This window comes from Canis lupus, chromosome 32 (assembly GCF_048164855.1).
Source record: "Canis lupus baileyi chromosome 32, mCanLup2.hap1, whole genome shotgun sequence".
NCBI classification, from domain to species: Eukaryota; Metazoa; Chordata; class Mammalia; order Carnivora; family Canidae; genus Canis; species Canis lupus.
Genome location: NC_132869.1, coordinates 18,992,103 through 19,011,751, shown reverse-complemented (window position 1 = coordinate 19,011,751; position 19,649 = coordinate 18,992,103). Strand labels below are relative to the sequence as shown.

General features: G+C 34.5%; 2 protein-coding genes across 5 annotated transcripts in view; one reads left to right on the top strand and one right to left on the bottom strand.

Annotated features, from left to right (window-relative positions):
* The window catches only part of FAM227B (family with sequence similarity 227 member B), a 189,094-nt gene that overhangs the window by 70,279 nt on the left and 99,166 nt on the right, over positions 1-19,649 (top strand). The window lies entirely within an intron of this gene.
* FGF7 (fibroblast growth factor 7) overlaps positions 5,194-19,649 on the bottom strand; it is a 52,399-nt gene continuing 37,943 nt past the window's right edge. The window contains exons 3-4 of the mRNA XM_072808464.1: positions 7,677-7,780; positions 5,194-6,388 (exon numbers count right to left, since the gene is read on the bottom strand). Coding sequence (XP_072664565.1) covers positions 6,194-6,388; positions 7,677-7,780 — 299 coding nt within the window. The 3' untranslated portion in view covers positions 5,194-6,193. The remainder of the gene's footprint in view (positions 6,389-7,676; positions 7,781-19,649) is intronic.

The window sequence follows — 19,649 nt, the reverse complement described above, 5'->3', positions numbered from 1 at the left end:
TCTGTGTCTCTCATGAATGAATGAATAAATGAATGAATGAATGAATGAATAAATAAATAAATAAATAAATAAATAAATAAATAAATGACTGAGAATTCAATATCTGCCAAGGAATTTGAGTACATAATTCTGGATTGTTATTATTTTTCCCTGTTGTCTTGCCCACACCCAGTTTAACACCTAAGCTTTTAATCTCTTACCTTTTCCATCGCTACTCCATAGGCCACTCTAAAAACTTTAATTTCTATCCTGAGTAGTATGAGAAATAATTGCAGCTTTGAACAGAGGAATTGCAAGATCTGAGATACAACTTAACAGAATCACTGTGGCTGCTCTGTTTGAGGAAGGATTATGGCACATGTGGGGGTTCCCTTTGTGCACTTTATGCTCCATAATTGTCTGAATGCAAAAACAACCGTAGCTCTCTTTCCAGTGTTTGCATTTTCCTTTAGTTCCAACCATGAATAGCAAAAATATAGAGACATCTAGGAAAATCAGGGACCCAAGAAGCACTGCAGACTTTGAAAACATATTGGAAAATATGGAATTAGATGGAAAGCAGCATAAGGCTTTTCAGAGTGTTTAAGGAAGGAACAAAGATAAAGAACCAAGTTTAGTTCCTAGAGGGATTTCCATTCCCATTCCCACCCCCCAACCCCCAAATGGAGGTTAACTAATTGGTTCTCAAATGCATAGGCACTTTAGAATCTCTTGGGGAGCTTTAAAAATATCATTGCCTGTGCCCCATCCCAGATATATTGATACAATTGGCCTGGGCTGAGGCCTAGGCCGCATTGTCATTTTTTTTTTTTAAGATTTTATTTATTTATTTATGACAAACACAGAGAGAGAGAGAGAGAGAGAGAGAGGCAGAGACAAGAGACACAGGCAGAGGGTGAAGCAGGCTCCACACAGGGAGCCCTACGTGGAACTCAATCCGGGACTCCAGGACCACGCCCTGGGTCGAAGGCAGGCACCAAACCGCTGAGCCATCCAGGGATCCCCTAGGCCGCATTGTCTTAAACAAAAAAATTTTCCCAGGTGATTAATATGCATCTAGCATTAAAATCAATAGTTCTTTAAGTCTTTTTAGGTCTTCTTTTCCTCACAGGGTCTTGTGCAACTTATGACAGACTGCCTCTACCATCTAGAATAAAACTCTATGGCTCAAGGAAATTGCAACTGGTATATATGACCATATTCTCATGAGGTAGGGAAGTGAAAGGGAGGACTAAAGGGATTTCAGGTTAAATCTGAAAGCTGGGTCATTTCCTTTATATAGAGGCAAAGTGATATTATTAGTTTTCCAGCTATATTAGGAGTTCTAAGGAGGCACAACTCAAGCTAATATGCAGTCTAGACTGTGGTTCCAACCTTTTCTCAATCATTCTTATGAGAATGGGCCATACAATATCCCACAGGGAAGTATCAAGAATGTTGCCTCAGAGAATATACATATTTTTCTCTGCTGAATGGCTCACCAATGAAAACCATGAATTACTTTTAGTATGCCCTAAAGAATCCTGTCTTATGGTAGTGACCTTAAAAACATCCTATTTATTATTTGTGTTATACAGCCTTAAAGATGGCCTGCAATGATCCCTGCTTTTTGGTATTTATGCCTTTGTGTAATTCCCTTACCTTGTATAGGCAGAAGTAATGGGATATCACTTTCAAGATTAGGTTATAAAATATTGTGGCTTCCATTTTGGGCATTCTCTCTGATTCCTTGCTCTGTGAGAAACAAACTGCAATGTTTTAAGTAGTGCTATGGAAAGTTTCATGTGGTGAGAAAGTGATGTTTTGAGCCAACAACCAGTGAGGACCAAAGGTGGATTCGTTTCTAAGTTGAGCATTGAAATAATAGATGTCCACAGCCCTGGCCAGCACCTTGTTTGTAGCCTTAGGAGAGATTCTAACTAGTGACAACTAGCTAAACCATGTCCAGGTTCCTGACCTCATAAACCATAAGCTAATAAATATTTGCTGTTTTAAAACCAAACTTTAGATAAAGTTTTGGTTTTCTTTTTTTTTTTTTTTAAGATTTTATTTATTTATTCATGAGAGACAGAGAGAGAGAGGCAGAGACTCAGGCAGAGGGAGAAGCAGGCTCCATACAGGGAGCCCGATGTGGGACTTGATCCCAAGACTCTGGGATCATGCCCTGAGCTGAAGGCAGATGTCCAACGGCTGAGCCACCCAGGCATCCCAGTTTTGGTTTTCTTTATTTTTTTAAATTTTTTTAATAATAAATTTGTTTTTATTGGTGTTCAATTTACCAACATTCAGAATAACACCCAGTGCTCATCCCGTCAAGTGCCACCCTCAGTGCCCACCAACCAGTCACTCCCACCCCCTGCCCTCCTCCCCTTCCACCACCCCTAGTTCATTTCCCAGAGTTAGGAGTCTTCCGTGTTCTGTCTCCCTTTCTGATATTTCCTACCCATTTCTTCTCCCTTCCCCTCTATTCCCTTTCACTATTATTTATATTCCCCAAATGAATGAGACCATATAATGCTTGTCCTTGCCATGTGTCATCTGTGTGTAAAGTTGGATAATGAAAGGTACAGATCTCTTGTGTCATTCATGCCCAAGTATATGGCAGTAGGATAGTGGTGTGAATGAAGCTGCATGATAAACTTTGTACATCTTTCTGATATATCACTTTTGCTTATTGCTGTGAATTTTATATTAGAACAAACAAATGTATTATAGAATAAAATGCAAAAATCACATGAGTTTTAAGAGAAAAAAGATTTTCAAGATATTTTATGTGCCACCATTGTAATATTCCTTAGCTTCTCATACTCTACTTCTACTATTATTGTTCTTTCAGTGGAGAATTTTGAGAGATACTGATTTAGTGCATTTGTGGTTATAGAATTACTTTTACTACAGCTGCGGTGTCTTATAGTCAATCTGTATGTTCTTTGCAACTCTAGAGTACCAGAGGAGCAAACTCTAAGACATAGAAACTAAGAATTTAGCTCCAGCATCCCTTCTCCTTTACAATTAGGTTGATTTATAGCCAATTCAAAGGCTGATTTATACTATGGCTTTTTTATATAAAAATATTTTAGTTCACTAATTGAATTAAAAATGTCTTTTTATTACTTCTTTTTTTAACATTTCATATTCTTTCACTTAATTTTTGCCTTCCTTCTTGTTGGAAACCTATACATTTAACCAATTTTCTCTTTCAAAAAACATTTTAGAAAAGGTTACTCTGTTTATATGGATATTTGCTTACTGTTCCTCATTTGTAAATAAAAGGGCACATGAAAGAGTAGAACAGGAAACAAGATTTGAAATTGCACTGTTTCTTTCCTCCTTTTGAGTCAAATCATAACATTATGGACTACTTATTGTGTATGAAGTGAACTGCCAAAATGTAAGTTGCCTTTGCATGCAAACAGAAAGATCATATCTCAATGGAAAAAAAAAAATATATATATATATAAAGAGAGAGAGAGAGAGAGCACGGTTTGGGAAGGGCGCAGAGGGAAAGAATCTTAAGAAGGCTCCACACCCAGCATGGGGTCTGACGTGGTGCTCCATCTCCAACCCGGAGATCATGGCCTGAGTCCAAATCAAAAGTCAGATACTTAACCAACTGAGACACCCGGGTGCCTCTCAATAGAAATTTTTTAAAGAAGGAGATTATTAGCTAATAATCCTAATAATCTAAGGTTAGGAAGTGCATGCTAAGTGATCTAGACTTTTTTGACATCTCTGTACCTAACCAGCTACTTTGGATGTATCACAATCTCAGTTTCCTGGTCTACAGATAAATACAAGGGACTAAGGCCCCTTCAGTTTTAAGATTCTAGAATTCTAAATGTATGTAACTAGTATAGATTTTATTTTCTAAAATTTGCATGATACGTTTTTTAAAAGGGGGAGGATAAACAGTGAGTTCAAAGTGTTTCTAGATACACTACTAGATTTAATTTCCTGCTAAATTTGGTTTGCTTAATTCAGCACTGCTGTGTGATTTGATTGTAACTCCATAGACAATTTGGTCCTAACATAGTTCATATCTTGTATGTATATACACTATTTCTGTTCAAAATCCTATATCATCATGTTTTGCCCTTACTTTTAAAGATGAAGATTAGTCTGTCTGAATTTTCTTTAATATTCAACCATTGAATAAATTCATAAAAATATTGATTATGGATAGACACTCTGCTAAGTGCTAAGGAAACAAATATGAGAAATATAGATTCTCCTCTGCCCTCAGTATTTTCACAAGACTCCAGCCACAGAAGCCTGATCCAGGAACCTAGCCTAGCAAGGTCCATGAATCAGAGAACAGTCCAGAATATCTTTCATAGCATGTCCTCAAAGTATATCTAAGGAAGAACAATTCTTTCTAGCTTCTTGCCACCTGGATGTATAGGTGAGTCACAAAAAGATCAAGTGAATCTGTTGTTCCTGTTGATTTAGCCTTTTTATTTAGCCTATAAATATGTTAGTTGATAATATTTATATACAATAAAGGGACTTGATGACAAATATTTTGAAATTAAAACCACGATGATTAGCATTCCAATAGTTTAATTTAGATAAATGTTGACTTCCTGTTGGTGAACACATAAAGTTTTACTAAATCTGCCAATTAAGGAATTATGAAGTAGAATTTATCATTCTGATAAGACTATTGTCTGTAGCCTGACCTCAAGCCTTCATGACATTCAGGTCCTTAAAGCCCTGACTATATATTCCATTTTGGGTATTGTGTTCCTGCTATCTAACAGGAAAATAACTCTCAATATGGCAGTATTTTGAATAGAAGAAATTTCTAGACATAGGAAAAATTATTAACTCTAAATATGGATATTTTAAAACTATGGCACTTTTCTATTCATGAACTCAAATATATTCTTTTTTCTCAAATATAATCTAACTTTAAAATCCTTTAAGTTTTTTTATTTGCAGTGATTTTACTTATATGATCCAATTTAATTGACGACAGTATGTGGCAAAACATATTTTGCATTTTTGTATTGTTCCCTGTGAGACATCTATTGTAAAAATTGCTGCAGGCTGTCATTTTTGTCTGCCATCCAGGATTTGCTGGCCCAAATGCTGTGTACTAGACTTGATATTGGTCATGAGGGGGAGGGGGGAACCTGCCGTTGAGCCAGACGGTTTTGTTATTGCTCTAGAATTAAAAGCATATGAAACAGATACAGCTTATTAAGGTTCTTTTTTATAAATAACATAAACTTAAATAACAAAACAATAAAGTTCAAATACAACTTAAAATAGAGTTTAATGCTGTAACCACAGAGAAAAAGCATGATTATTTGTGGGAAGAACATTATTAAAAGTCATATTCCCAAATATGAATTATACAAAAGATAGATTATGTTACTTGAAAAAAATGTAAAGATTTCTCAATTTTGCTTTTAGGGATTATAAGATGTTATTTTGTGGCAAGTGAGATGAAGTACAGTATTATCATTATTGCTATTTTACATACAAGATTTTTGAAAACATCCTTTTAGCAATACCCTTTCAGTTTGAGCAGCATTAGAATTTTCTTCTTGTTAATAGATACAAGCATATTCTAATATAATACTTTCGTAAAACTACCTATTTGATTCCACTCCATAGAATTTTTGAGAATATTCTCTTTTCTGATTAGATTTATATGGATTATAATTTTTCACCAGAAAGCCTTTCAAATACTGCCCATCTTCAATAGTTAGTATTGGCTTGATTATCTGACAAATCATTCCAGCAGCCTTTATGTCTGACATATCTTATATAACATCATCTGCATTATTATTATTATAGCAGCCATTTTATAAGCAGATAGGAATATTTAAATAATCATTATCAGATAATCAAATCTAACATACTCTTAAGGGTAAATTAATTTAAGAAAAAACATTACTATTACTAACATGATTGTACAACCAGTTTTACAATTTTTTACAACTTTTAGTTACTAAATCTGATTTTTGTGTATATTTTTCAAATCTTTCTTTAATGCAGTCTCTTAAAATAAACATACATGCGCAACAAGTCCAGCTTGATCAGTTTTTCAGTAGTTTTCCAGCCTTTCTTGGTTACTTAAAAAAAAAAAAAAAAAAAAGAAAGGAAAGAAAAGAGAAAAAGAAAGAAAACAGTCCACTTAAAGAAATCTCCCTGCTGGAACTGGTTTCTTATATACCATATATGATTATGTTATTGCCATAGGAAGAAAGTGGGCTGTTTTTTGTTCTTTCTTCGTTTTTTTCCCCCTTACAGGAACCCCCTTTTGATTTAAAGCAACAAACATTTCTCCTCCGCTGTGTGTCCATTTAGCTGATGCATATGTGTTGTAATGGTTTTCCAGAATTAATTCTTTGAAGTTGCAATCTTCATTGCATTCTTTCTGTTAAAACAACAAATAACATTATCCAAATGATTTTTAGAGGGATTCAAAGAATAAGAAGCAAGTAATATTTAGTAAAATTAAAACATATATGACCTTTTCTTTTTTTTTGAGTGGGCCTAATGCATTTTGTTAAATATAGGTTAGCATATTTGCAAAAAAAAAATAGATATCTTAAATTTTTTTAAAAGGATAAAATGATACATATTTAGTTATGCAACATATTTTCAAATATCTAACTTTTTGGCAGTTAGTTGCTGCTATTATTCTTTAGTATTAGGAACTATTTCACCCTAAGTAGCAGCTCTCATATTACCATGCCCATCACTCATTCCCTAACTGCTGAGATAAGATATAATTAGCAGAGCATCTGCCTCCTTGAGTTGAAGGACATATTTCACAACTTTTCTTCGTTTACTACTACACTGCTTGCAATGGTGATAGAAAATTAATTTTATTTGTTCATCCGTCCAACTATTCATTCAATCAGTCGTTCATTCAGTTAAATCTATGTTATTATGTAATTAGCCTGTGCCAGTTATGCTGGGCTGTGGGAATACAAAGGAAAGTCGATTATATTTTTTATGATGGAATGAACTGTTATATATTTCACATTGTAATAAAGTTGGAATAACATGAATGCTTACATTTCAAAGTCCATGAATGTGAGATTGATGTCGATAAACAAATGTCTGAATGTTTTTCCCAAGAATTTTCATGTCAGCAATGTATAGATTGTGTGAACTTCAACAAAAAGAGCTGTAATACTCTCAGAAGGAAATTTTAGATTACAAGTATCTAAAATGCACATGGAATCTCAGAGCTGGAAGTATCCTGAGAGGCTGGTTAATTCAGCTCATTTTGCAAATGAAGACACCCCAGCCCAGAGAGTTTAAGCAATTTGTCCAAGGTCCTGCAGAAAAACATTTTTCTCAATACTTGAATATAAAGTGTTTTAATGAAATTATTAAATTATATAATTGAAAGAAATTAGTTTCATCTTTACTTTTCAGAAAGGCAAGATGTTTTGGAGCACCCGGGTAGCTCAGTTGGTTGTGTCTGACTCTAGGTTTCAGCTCAGGTCATGATCTCAGGGTTGTGAGATCTGGCCTTCATTGGGCTCCACGCTGGGTATAAAGCCTCCTTGGGATTCTCTCTCTTTTCCTCTTCCTTTGCCCCTCCCCTACCTCTTCTCTCTTTTCTCTCTCTCCCCTCAAAAAAAAAATGCAAGATGTTTTTGACACAAGTAAGTTCAAAAAATTAAGTCTAAACTATCAATTATCAATACCTTTGCATAGAGCTTTCCTTCCTTATTCATTGCAAGATAATATTCACTTTCCACCCCTTTGATTGCCACTATTCCAACTGCCACTGTCCTGATTTCCATGATATCTGCAAGAAATCACAGAGAGATTAGTCAGTTATTCGCTTAGCTTCACAGAGTATCCAATAATGAACATTTGTTCTTATTTCTTTTTTCAGTTGGAAGCTATTAAAATTATTAATGTGATTACTTACCCAGCCTGAGACTACCTACCCATAACACATACAAACACAAAAATAGTACTTATTAAATATGGTATATGCAACCTATTGATATTTTCTATAAAAAAAGATACCTGTATTCAAATAAATAGGTACATATTTAAGTTTCGTTTTTTCTTCCCTAGAATTACATTTGTAATTTACTATAATAATAAACATCATGATAACAGCTAATGTTTATTGATCTATACCACATTCTAAGAATTAAAATTTAAAACTCAGTATCTTCACAAAACACAACCACACTATTAGTCCCACCCCAGTAAAAATAGCATCTTCTTAACTTTTCTTCTGTACTCATTCTTAAAATTAGCCAGGTTTGAAATGATGCTTGACTTTCCCAGCTCCTATCCTTATGCCTTAGCTTCAACATCCATTGGGCCTAGAAGTTGAAGAAGTGGGCATAGCAAAAGGAATGAATAAATGGGAGAGAAATAATTTTAAACATTTCTGTCAAGTATATGTTGAGTATTTGTGTCATTTTTACTGAAAGAAGCTATATTTGACATTAAGGTGGTTCATTCCAATATTGTGCCCCACTTCCTAGAAGATTAACAAAATATAGAGGCAAAGGACAAAGGAATCAGCCTGAAAGAATTAAAAGAAATGCTTTCTTGAACTCAACAGCTTGCTGGGGAAAATCCCAGGATGTAAGGACACCAAGGGAACTATTTGGAGTGACTTGGGATATATTTGTTGTGTTTGTACTTCTGTCTGAATGGTCACCAATCATGTGCAATATAAATATAAATTTTCTTGGCTAGATATGAAAGTGAAAACCTTGAGATACTCTTTTCTATGCTACAGCTTATTAGAGAAGATAAGCATGTTTAGAGGGGACAGAAAAAAACTAATTCAGAAGGGAATCCACGAGGAAAAAAAATCTCAAGAGTCTAGGGAATCCAAACTATCATTAAGAATATAGCAAAAAGAATAAATTGGGTGGAAGAGAAATAAAAATACATGCGGAGTGCAGCATGCATGGCATGATTAAATGGCAATAAACTGTTTTCTTTAGAAATGAATAGTTATGCTGTTATAACCAACAATGATGAGTCTGGCTGTTCAGAAGCATTGGCAACAGTATCTCATGCTTTATGTAACAATAAGGAGAAAAGCTAGAGGAAATTGGTGGTTTCCTGACTGGAAAGCAGTACAACACAGGTTTGAGACAGCTTCCTAGGGGACTGAATATTCCTGACATGTATATCAAGACACGAAGAAGGCCTGGGGCAGATTTATCAAGCTAATAAATGATGGCCCATGTGGGAATGAATGGCTGCACCAGAAAAGACTGCAGATCTCTAGGGACACTGAGGTTCTGAATTGGAAAATGAAAGACATGAAAGCACAGATGTTTTCATTTCTTCTTCTACTTTAATCTCATGAGTTTAGAAGTGGGGGGGCGGGGAAAAGCTATGAAAGTAAATATCTGGCTATTAACAGTAGTGTTGAAAACAGAACTTGCCTTTCTGGCCCGTACTTTAGAGTAACTGAAAAAATGGGCTCCTGGACTTTTATGTGCATTTTGTAAAGAATACACCTGAGAGGAAAATGTAATTGAGGTACATTAGTTTAGTTAAGACTAGGTTTGTTTTGAACAAAATCATTTGTTTCTGCATCTAATAAACATTGGGAGAAGTGACAACTTTGCTCCACAAAAGCATTTGCAAGTTTCTGGGCTCCATTCAGCTCACTGTTCACTGTCACTTTGTTCTCATAAGACAAAGTAGAACATACATCCCAGTTGGAGAATGGAATAAAGGAAGAAAATATGGGTACAAAGGGATTCCGCTGGTTGCCTCCCGTGGAAGATTTCTGTGACAAGATTCCTGAGAATTTACAATGGTTGTAGAATATTTATAGCTAATGGCAAATTCAATGACATATTTTAGGCCAAATAATTTCAAAAGAAAATGTATATAAAATTTTTAAATAATCATTACATATTGTATCTAATGATGTAATATATATTATATAATGGTGTGTATATATATATATATATATAGTACAATATATATGTATACACACACACCATTATATATATAATGATTAAGATTTCCTAATCAACAATAAAGGCTTAACAAAAATCATAAAAAGCATTTAACATTTTTTTAACATTTAAAATAATATTATTTGCTGATACCAATTCTTAGCTTTAATGTGCCCAAGAGAGTGTATTTGGTCAGGGACGTAATTAAATGTTCTGATTGGCCTAATAACTACTAAACCACTGTCTTCCTTCATTTTAAACTTTAAAATAATTTTTAGTTTTCATGCTAACTCATCTATATTAATATGTATCCTCTCAACCTTTAAAATATAATTCAAGGAAAAGAAATATTCAAGGAACTGGGATGGGGGGATTTCTGTGTGATGAAGCAAAATTTTTTTCATTATTGACTCCTGAAAAGGCATAAAGGAACCGAAAATGCATATTACTAAGTAAAAGAGGCCAGTCTGAAAAGGCTACACACTGTATAATTCCAACTATATGGCATTCTGGAAAAGGCAGATAGTAAAAAGATTAGTGGTTGCCAGGGGTTGGAGGCAAGAGAGAAGGGTAAATAGACAAAGAAAGTGTTTTAGGGCAGTCAAAAATACTCTGCATGATAATATAATGGATACATGTCCAGACTCATAGAATGTACAACATCAAGAGTAAACCCTAATGTAAACTATGGACTTTGGGTGATAATGATGTATCAGTGCAGGTTTATTAATTGTACGGTGTGTGGGGGGGTGTTGATAATAAGGGAAGCTATACATATCTGGGGCGGAGGTATATTTAAAAAAATCTCTGTACTATTGCCTCATTTTTGCTATGAACCTAAAGCTGCTCCAAAAATAAGTTCTTAATGAAAAAAATTTAAACGGTAAAGTTAAAACACCTTAAAATCACAAATATTACTGGCAATATGAACAACGAATTAGCATTAATTACTTTTAAATATTTTATTTATTGGAGAGCACAAGCAGGGTAAAAATCGAGGAAGAGGGACAAGTAGGCACCCCACTGAGCATGGAGCCCAACGTGGGGGCTCCAACCCAGGATCCTGAGATCATGACCTAAATGGAGGTCAGAAAACCAACTGAGCCATCCACACTCCCCCAGCATTAATTTTTAAGATACATGAGGGGAGCACTTAAATTCTGAAAGTAAATTCTGGAGAATTTTTTTAAAAAGCAATAGCAGTTTATACCAAGTTTCCTCACTTATTAGAAGTGTGATACAGGTTTAAATAATAAATAGGCAAAAATATTTAGATAGATTTATGAATGTTAAGCCACAGGGGAAAAAAAAAACAGGCAAGTCATTTTGGGTATATTCTCTAGTTTGTAAGGGTGACATCCTAAGTAATTAATTGATTCTATTGTTGACAACATTGTTGACAAAAATATTAACAAGGCTAAATGGCCAATTTACTTGACCTATTGTTTCATTTCTCATGTTCTATTGTATGAGCTGACCTTTTTTTTCCCTTAACTCTATCATTCTGCTACCACAATCATTATGTTAACAATTGTACCCATGTAATATGTCTTACATCACAGGGAGCAAATTTGCTGTCACTTACACACATAAACTTCTCTTAGACATAAATTCAGATCCACAAAAAAGACAAACTCTTATATTTGTCTTATATAAGGCAATAGATAACACTGTAGACAAAAAAATCATGTACAGTAAGTTTGGTAGCTACCTTAATATCTGCATACTATATATGTTCTATTTTCTGACCAACTCCCTGGCTTTTTTTTTTTTTTTTTAACTCCCTGGCTTTTGGTTTAAAGGGCAGGATTTCATAAGCTTACATAGTTCATTCTTCTGCAGATCTTTGTGGATCTGTAAAAACATTACTTCTTATTCTGTATTTGAACAAAAGAGTGGTAACTTTTGTTTCTTCATCCTTGTGTTTTCTGGAGTAAAAGCCACAGCACATGGGACAAACAGATTAGAAAGTCAGGGTTGTTAGGATACCAATTCTGCCATTACTTAATGTATTCCCAAGCAATCTACTTTTAGATCTGTTAATCTCCTTGTGAAAGATACTTTAAGGTACATCAATAAAAAATATTATTCATTCAGGAACCTTGCCATTTCCAAGTCTATCTTCATCCCAATTAAAGGTAGAACCTTTAAGGATGGAGCATCTTTTCATATGCTTATTTGCCATCTGTGTATCTACTTTGGTAAGATATCTGTTCATATATTTTGCCCACCTTTTAATTAGGTTGCTAAAAATCAAAAGATTTTATTTTTATATCCTTAACCCCAAAATGTGTAGGGATAAGTTTAACAATGTTCTTTACTTGGGGCGCCTGAGGAGCTCAGTCAGTTGAGCAGCAGTCTCCTGATTTCGGCTCAGGTTATGATTTCAGGGTCCTGGGATCAAACTTTCTCTTGAGGCTTGAGGCTTCTCTTTCTCTCCCTCTGCCCCTCCCCCTGCTCATGCACTCTTGCTCTCGCTCTCTCTCTCTAAAATAAATAAATCTTGAAACAAAATTTTAAAAAAAACTCTGAAGTTCTTTGCTTACTTAGTGTCAGAGTGAAACAAAAATCTGGTGGGCAGGGCCCAGAAGAAAGGGGTTTGGAGATGGACAAATAAGAATATGCTGTCATAACTGGACCTGAAAGGGAGGGTGTCCACATATAATTAACAATACTCCTACCATTCAACAGTTATAATTTATTGATAGTTGGTCCATAAAAGAAAAACCAGCAAACATTATAGGTTCAATTCCCTAATTACAACTGAGCATGAGACATACCCTAAACCTATGCATCAGTATTCTCCTTTTCATGTAACAGAAAATATAATATTGAATAAAGGCAAGAATAGCAGGAGTAAAAGGGACTTGAAGGAAAGGAAAATATTGACTTCATACAATTTTACAGTGGAAAGACCTTTGGAAACCAATCACTCCTTCTATCCTTAAATAGATACATTTAGTCAATTTTGAAGGTATTGCAAATATGTTGAATCAATACATTTCTTCAGTATTCTTTATGGTGTTAGTACAAATTTAACCTTATTGGATTCTGCTGCAAAGTAAATTATTTCCCTTACATCTTCCTTTAATGAACATGAAGGAGGTAACCTTTAGCAATGTATGCATATTATTCAAAATTGACTTTATGAAAAGTTATAAGGAAACAGACAAACATCAAATTATCTTAGGTTGAAATAAATTTGTTCCATCATGTAAGCAGAGTGATTGTTTAACATTGGAGACAAATCTCTTTTTTTAAGCTAATGTTGGATTAGGACCATTCAGTGGATATGCTGTACACATGCTGGCTTTAATGCCTGGAGACAGTGATTCAGTGTTTGAATTGGAAAAGAAGTGAGTTCACTTTCCTCACATCTCTTTATTATCTTTCACTCTAAGTAGGTGACACAAAGGACTTTGTGGAGATAGTAACCTCCAGCAGGTCCAGGTTCTCTTACTTTTCCCATGAACCCTAGAACCCACTACTGTAAATAACACAATTAATATATTTGGTTGATAATGCTAATCTTATCTTTGGATCACTCTACCCTTAAAAAAAAAAAGCATGCCCTGTAACTGTTAAATAATAGATCTAAGACAGAACCTTGGAATACACTAAAAGAAATTAGAAGACTAATGAAATCAAAGCCAGCAAGAAAGAAACACGAGTAGATAAATTATTACCAAAACCCGGGAAGTGTAATTCCCATCAAACCAGCATGAAACTCAAAACAGTTACATATGATTGCATAAGTGCTTGTATCAAATATAACTGAAATGTCCTGCATAAGAGAATTGATTCCACACCACCATTATCGTGGGGGCAGGGGGAGACAAATCTCATCAATCCTATATCTATTCTGTAATGATGCAAAAAACACTTAAATGATTTGTCAAAGTAAAAAGCATGTAGTTCATTTAGAGATTTATTCAGAAAACAAAGCATTTAAAAATCTTTAGAAAGTACATTAGTGTGTGGTACAGTGATGCCAATGTTTTCTTTTGAAAGAATTTAAGTTGCAACAGCTTATTTCAGCAGGGTTAGAGCTATGCCAGAATTAGAAACAAACTATTCAGCTGTGCAACAAATAGGATGATTCCAGTGGCATATTACTAACGTATGTCATGGGAACATCGTTGAATTGTATTGAACAGAGTTATATTTCTATGCTAGTTTCCTGACCTTTTCCGTATCATTTATGGTCTCTGGAATACAAAGGGGCTAGTTTTCTCACTGAATCAAACAGGAAGAAATACTCTTCTGCAATCCCTATAGGTTCTAAATTGTTATTCAGAAAGAGTTTTTTTTAATCTGATCATGTAGAATACTTACAATTGCTAAATACAACACTTTACTACATTCTAAAAATGGCTCCAAAATTATCACAACAGGTGCAGATGATATAATTCCAGAATATATGAGAAAAATATATCTTCCTATAACCTAGAAAATCTCCCCCATTTTCTGGCTTTTCCCAAAGTCTTAGGTGCCTTCAATAGGAGAGCAAAAGTTTCATTACCTAGGATTAGAGATAAGGTTGAAAATACAAATACAGTATGTACCCATACTGTGGCATAAGTGACTATATCTTCTCTGAAAGCAGAATTTGATATTGCTTGAAGGGCATGAGCACACGGTACCAAGAATGAAACTGAAAGGGAAAAATGGTCATAAAGGGAAGAAGATATGGAAACTTTCATTAACATTTTACTTACAGCTATCTCTAGAAGTCAAGACATTTAGGCTTCATCTTATATGTAAAGACACCAGTTTCGGAGATAAACCACACATCCACCTCATCCCTCTATTCTAACTATTAATATGTCCTGTGAATTTTTGCTGTGTGGTAGATATTTAATATTTTCTTTCCCTCTTTAACTTGTATTAAATGTTTTGCCACACAGACAATAAGATAATTCTAAACACTTTGGTTTCAAATCTTGCTGGTAATCAGCATTGAAAAATTAAAGTGTGATTTAAAGCCACTTTGGCCATTGGTTTTCTTAAGAATTTTTAGGTACACATCCTTAGCTATTAGTCTAAACAATGAGTTCTAATGCAAAATAGTTATATTTTTCACAGAAATTAAAGTTAAAGGAAAAAGGAAGAAAATAAAACATCTCAGTTTATAGAGGAAGATATTTAAAATATTAAAAAGGAGATCTGGACATCCCAAACTCTTACTAGGTACTCCCAGTGCCCTTTCTGTATCACCAAATATGGATCTAACATTTCTCTTCTGTTCCCATTGCTGTCATATTTAGTCTAGGTCTTATTATTTGTACCTTAACTGTTATTTCAGTTTCTTGCCTAGACTTCTGCCCCCAGGGAACATGTTATAAAAGTTACTGTTTTGCTCCAAAACTTTCAATGGTACACTCTATTAAAAAGCAAAACAAATTAAAACCTCTTATACTTGGAATTCAAAGCCCTCCAAAATTTGATGTAGTCTACTTTTGCAATTTTCTCCCATTGTTCCCCTACAATTTGCATGAGCCGCTGGCCCCAAAAGTCACTGATTTATTCATCTTCCTCTCCCAAACAGATTTCCAGGTACTTTTCCTGCTTCTGCCTACCAGTACCCATAATTATACAGACTCTCTATTTCAGTATTTCCCAAACATTTCCTCATGGACTGGCTGACTGGAATCATGTGATGAAATTTTTAAAAATGTCAAGTGCCCATTCCTACTTGTCAGAAAGTCTGATCCAGTAGGTCTGAGGTGAAGCTTGGGGGTGAGTATCTTAACAGCTTACATTTACTTGAGTGACACTTTTCTTTGAAAGCCAAACTGAAATTCAAGCTCCTCCATTAATGTTTTGCAGAATTTTCCAATCAGCCATCATCTCTTTAAGGACAACAACTGCTATACTATGACTTAGTACTCACCTCTGTTCTTCTGTGGTTATTGATAAGTTTAGTCCTTTTTTTCCATCTAAATTATAAGCTATTTGAGGAGACTCTCTTATACTTCTGCAAATCCCTAGTACTTGATACAGAGTTTTGTACCTGGAAGGCTTTCATTAAATGCTGAAGTAGGTATGATGACACATAAACCCATAGTAACTAGTGTGTCATATTATAAATCAGCAAATGAAAGTTAGTAATCATTCCAGGATTAAAGATTTAATGAGTTTCCTAATCATACTAAACATCAGAAAAACTAAGAATAAAAGATTAACCAGAAGTATTTGTTAAATTTCCTTCTAATTTGCATTATGTTTTTGGAGTTGACCTAATTACATAAAAAAGCACTCAGAGCACCTGGTTGGCTCAGTCAGTGGAGCATGCGACTCTTGATCTTGGGATTGTGAGTTTGAGCCCCACATTGGGTGTAGAGATTACTTAAAACTATAGCCTTTATTTTTTTTTTTAATTTATTCATGAGAGGCACAGAGAGAGAGAAAAAGGCAGAGACACAGGCAGAGGGAGAAGCAGGCTCCATGCAGGGAACCCGACGTGGGACTCGATCCCTGGTCTCCAAGATCACGCCCTGGACCAAAGGCAGCGCTAAACCTCTGGGCCACTGGGGCTGCCCAAAAATATAGTCTTTAAAAACAAAAACACAAAATTCCATGGTTAATTCAAACAACAGTCCATCTTAGATTACATTTTATGATGCCAACTCAAAACAATTAAGACAAACTCCAAGCATTTCTACTTTTCTAACCAGTTGTAGATTCTCCTTTTTAGTTTTGGCTGAACTTTGCTTCAACATATTTATATTTTTAGCATGCAACACTTCTATGCATAACAACTTTCTCATGCTTTCTGTTTGCTGTATAATACAGCACAACTATTTATCTGCCTTGCTTAGATCTAGTACATTAAGACTTTAAGAAGTGAATGCTAGTCCTAATATTTCATGAAATGACTAACAAGTCTCTGTTCTTCTTATCCATGTTACTATGATTTCATAAACATTGAATATGGTTCATCTTAAATAAATATTTGTTATTCTATATCATTTCTGAATTTTTTAGCCTATGTAATATATGTCATATCATTCATTCATTTTAATTCCAATATCTTTCCATTTGTACTGTGTAGTCTTTATTAATGCTGAGCAAAGAGGACATCTGTATTCCAGATGTAGATATATCATATTGTTTATGCAAAACTATCATAATATGTTCTGTTTTTTGTCTTACTTTCTTCCTGATGATGCCCATTACTTTATTTGTCTTTTGGCTACAATTGCACATTAAGATAATATCTTTAGGGAAACATCCAAAGTGATTTCTTCGTGCCTTTTTTGTGAGGAAGTTATTATTAAGAACCCTTTATCTTATAAGTATAACTTAAATTTTATCATATTACACTCAAACTCATCTGCCAATTTTCCACTTACCTATATACACATGTTCTGTCTACCAGCATTTCATCATTAGCTTATTTCACTAATTTAAAGATATTAGAATAATTTGCAAACTTGGAATTTTTACTATATATTCTTGCCATTTGGAAATGTTGACTAAGTTGACTCATTTTATTGATCCCCAAGAAATGTCACTGTTACATGTTTTCATTCAAAATATTCATTCAAATTAATTCCTTATTTTGAATTTGTTCCTTTTTCTTCAACCAGTGATTCTTGGAATAAGCTGGGGTAGGAGGTGGGGGCAGGCATTGTTGGGCAAAGAACATCTTTCAGGGAAAAAGTTTTCAGAATCACTTGAACTTTTTAAAACTATACATGGAGCTTCTGATAATTCCTACCTATCCTTAGAAAATCATACCCTGCCTAATCCATTTCTCATTGGACTTATCACGATAATTAGTCAATAATACTAATAGAAGTTTTCTCTATATACAACAGGTATTTGGGAGTGGAAAAAGTTCACAAGCTATTCAAAGCCAGGTTTTAATAAGTATCTCACTCCCCCAATAAAAAAGATCAGCTTTGTCCTGGGATCATAATATAGTGACTTTTTTAAAAAGTAACCTTGTTTATTGAGCCACACCAAACAATTCTGAAGATGAAAAATTATGTCTACATGCTTATTTCCTTAACGAGCATCAACAAATAGGTTTAATTTTCCTCTCGCAGAAACTGTTACCTTTCCTCAACATCTATCCTATAAACATTGTGAATATTTTGTAGCAACATAGGAGTGAGACAGGGAAAATTAGGCAGAATCAACCATATGAGAAAGGCACAGAGGTATAGGAAACTGGTGGCATTTGAGGGTTAGTTGGCTATAGTTGGGACATAAACAAGAGGGACTGCCAAGAGAAAAGAACCAAGAAATATAGGCAAGGACTGGATCCCAAAGAGTCTTATGTGCTAGTTGAGTTTAGATTTTTATCCTGTAGAGGATAGGAAGCCACTGTAAAGGTTAGAAAGGTACTACTACTAATAGTGTGGGGGATGGCTTGGCAAGAGGCAAGAACAAAGAAGAGATAATAACACTGTCTAGGAAAAAGCAGATGAATGCCTGCTCCAAGGCAAGGGTGTTGGGGCTGTGGGAGATGAGGTGAGTGTATTTGTTTCCTCAAATAGGTCTATAGAGTATATTTGCATAAATGGTTAATACAGATCCTCAGTCCTATTTTGAGTGATTTAAAATATAACCTCTTAAAAAAAACTCAAAGTATTGCTGATATTTAGAGGACCTGATAATGCCCAATCTACCATAGCACAGTTCCAGTGTGCCAAAATTGAATGCCTACATTAGGAACTGGAGAGGAAAAATACTTTATTTTGAATGTAAAATCAAGCTTATCATTTATTAATAATCTTCCAGATAGTCAACCCCTTTGTGCATTTCAGTCTTTACTAGTCTAAGCTCCTTTCATATCCTGATATTTTAGTTGTTCATCTTTTGAAGTTGTGTTTTAACTTAATTGAAAGAAAATTAAACAGGAGAAGGAAGAAAAGAGAGGAGTCATAGAATCTGTGAGCAAAAGTAAAAGTCCAGGTTAAGGCCTGCTCTTAACCTTCCTCCCTTGTGCTTTCCTGTTCCATGCCACTGGGAGTGGATCATTCATAAGGAATCAAGACACACAAGGTTAAGATAAAACGAGAGTTTTAAGCTATATTTGCCCATGCTGGAAAAAAAGATTGTGGGACTAGATTAAAAATATTTTTGGATAAAGAATGTATCTTTAGCCAGTCTGAGGAAAGAAAGGATTGCAGAACAATCCAATATTATGAAACCCCATCTGAGATATTCTAAATTTAGTAGACATATCTGTTAGGGGTTTACTATTCATCCTGCAAAATACATTTGTAGAAAGGACTTTGAGCAAGATATTTTAAATAATGGGATCCTTTTTGTGGATTTATATGAGGTTAAGGTACAAGAAAAGCAATAATTGATTTTCCAAAGCCATATCTAGTATGTTTATCAGGGTGTCTTAATAACCATATACAGATAGCAAGCTCTCAACTGTTTGATTTGAGATTGATGAATACAATAATTAGCAAGGAAATTCAACTTGAATATATGTCATGTTTTGATCAAATATCAAATTTTTTTCTCAAAAAAAGAATCAGAATTGCCCTTTTTTTAATGCCTTGAGAGTCTGCATACTGTACCTACTCTATCTGGATACATAGTGCACAGACTCTTCTAGCCAGTGTATATGCAAGGATCTTTCTCATATGAACAAGTTAAAAAGGAGTGTAGACAGGACATCTAGCTCTTAAATGTGAAGTGCCATGCCAGGAACTATGCAGTTTCTCAGACCAGCTATTGCCTGCATTGAAAAACAGA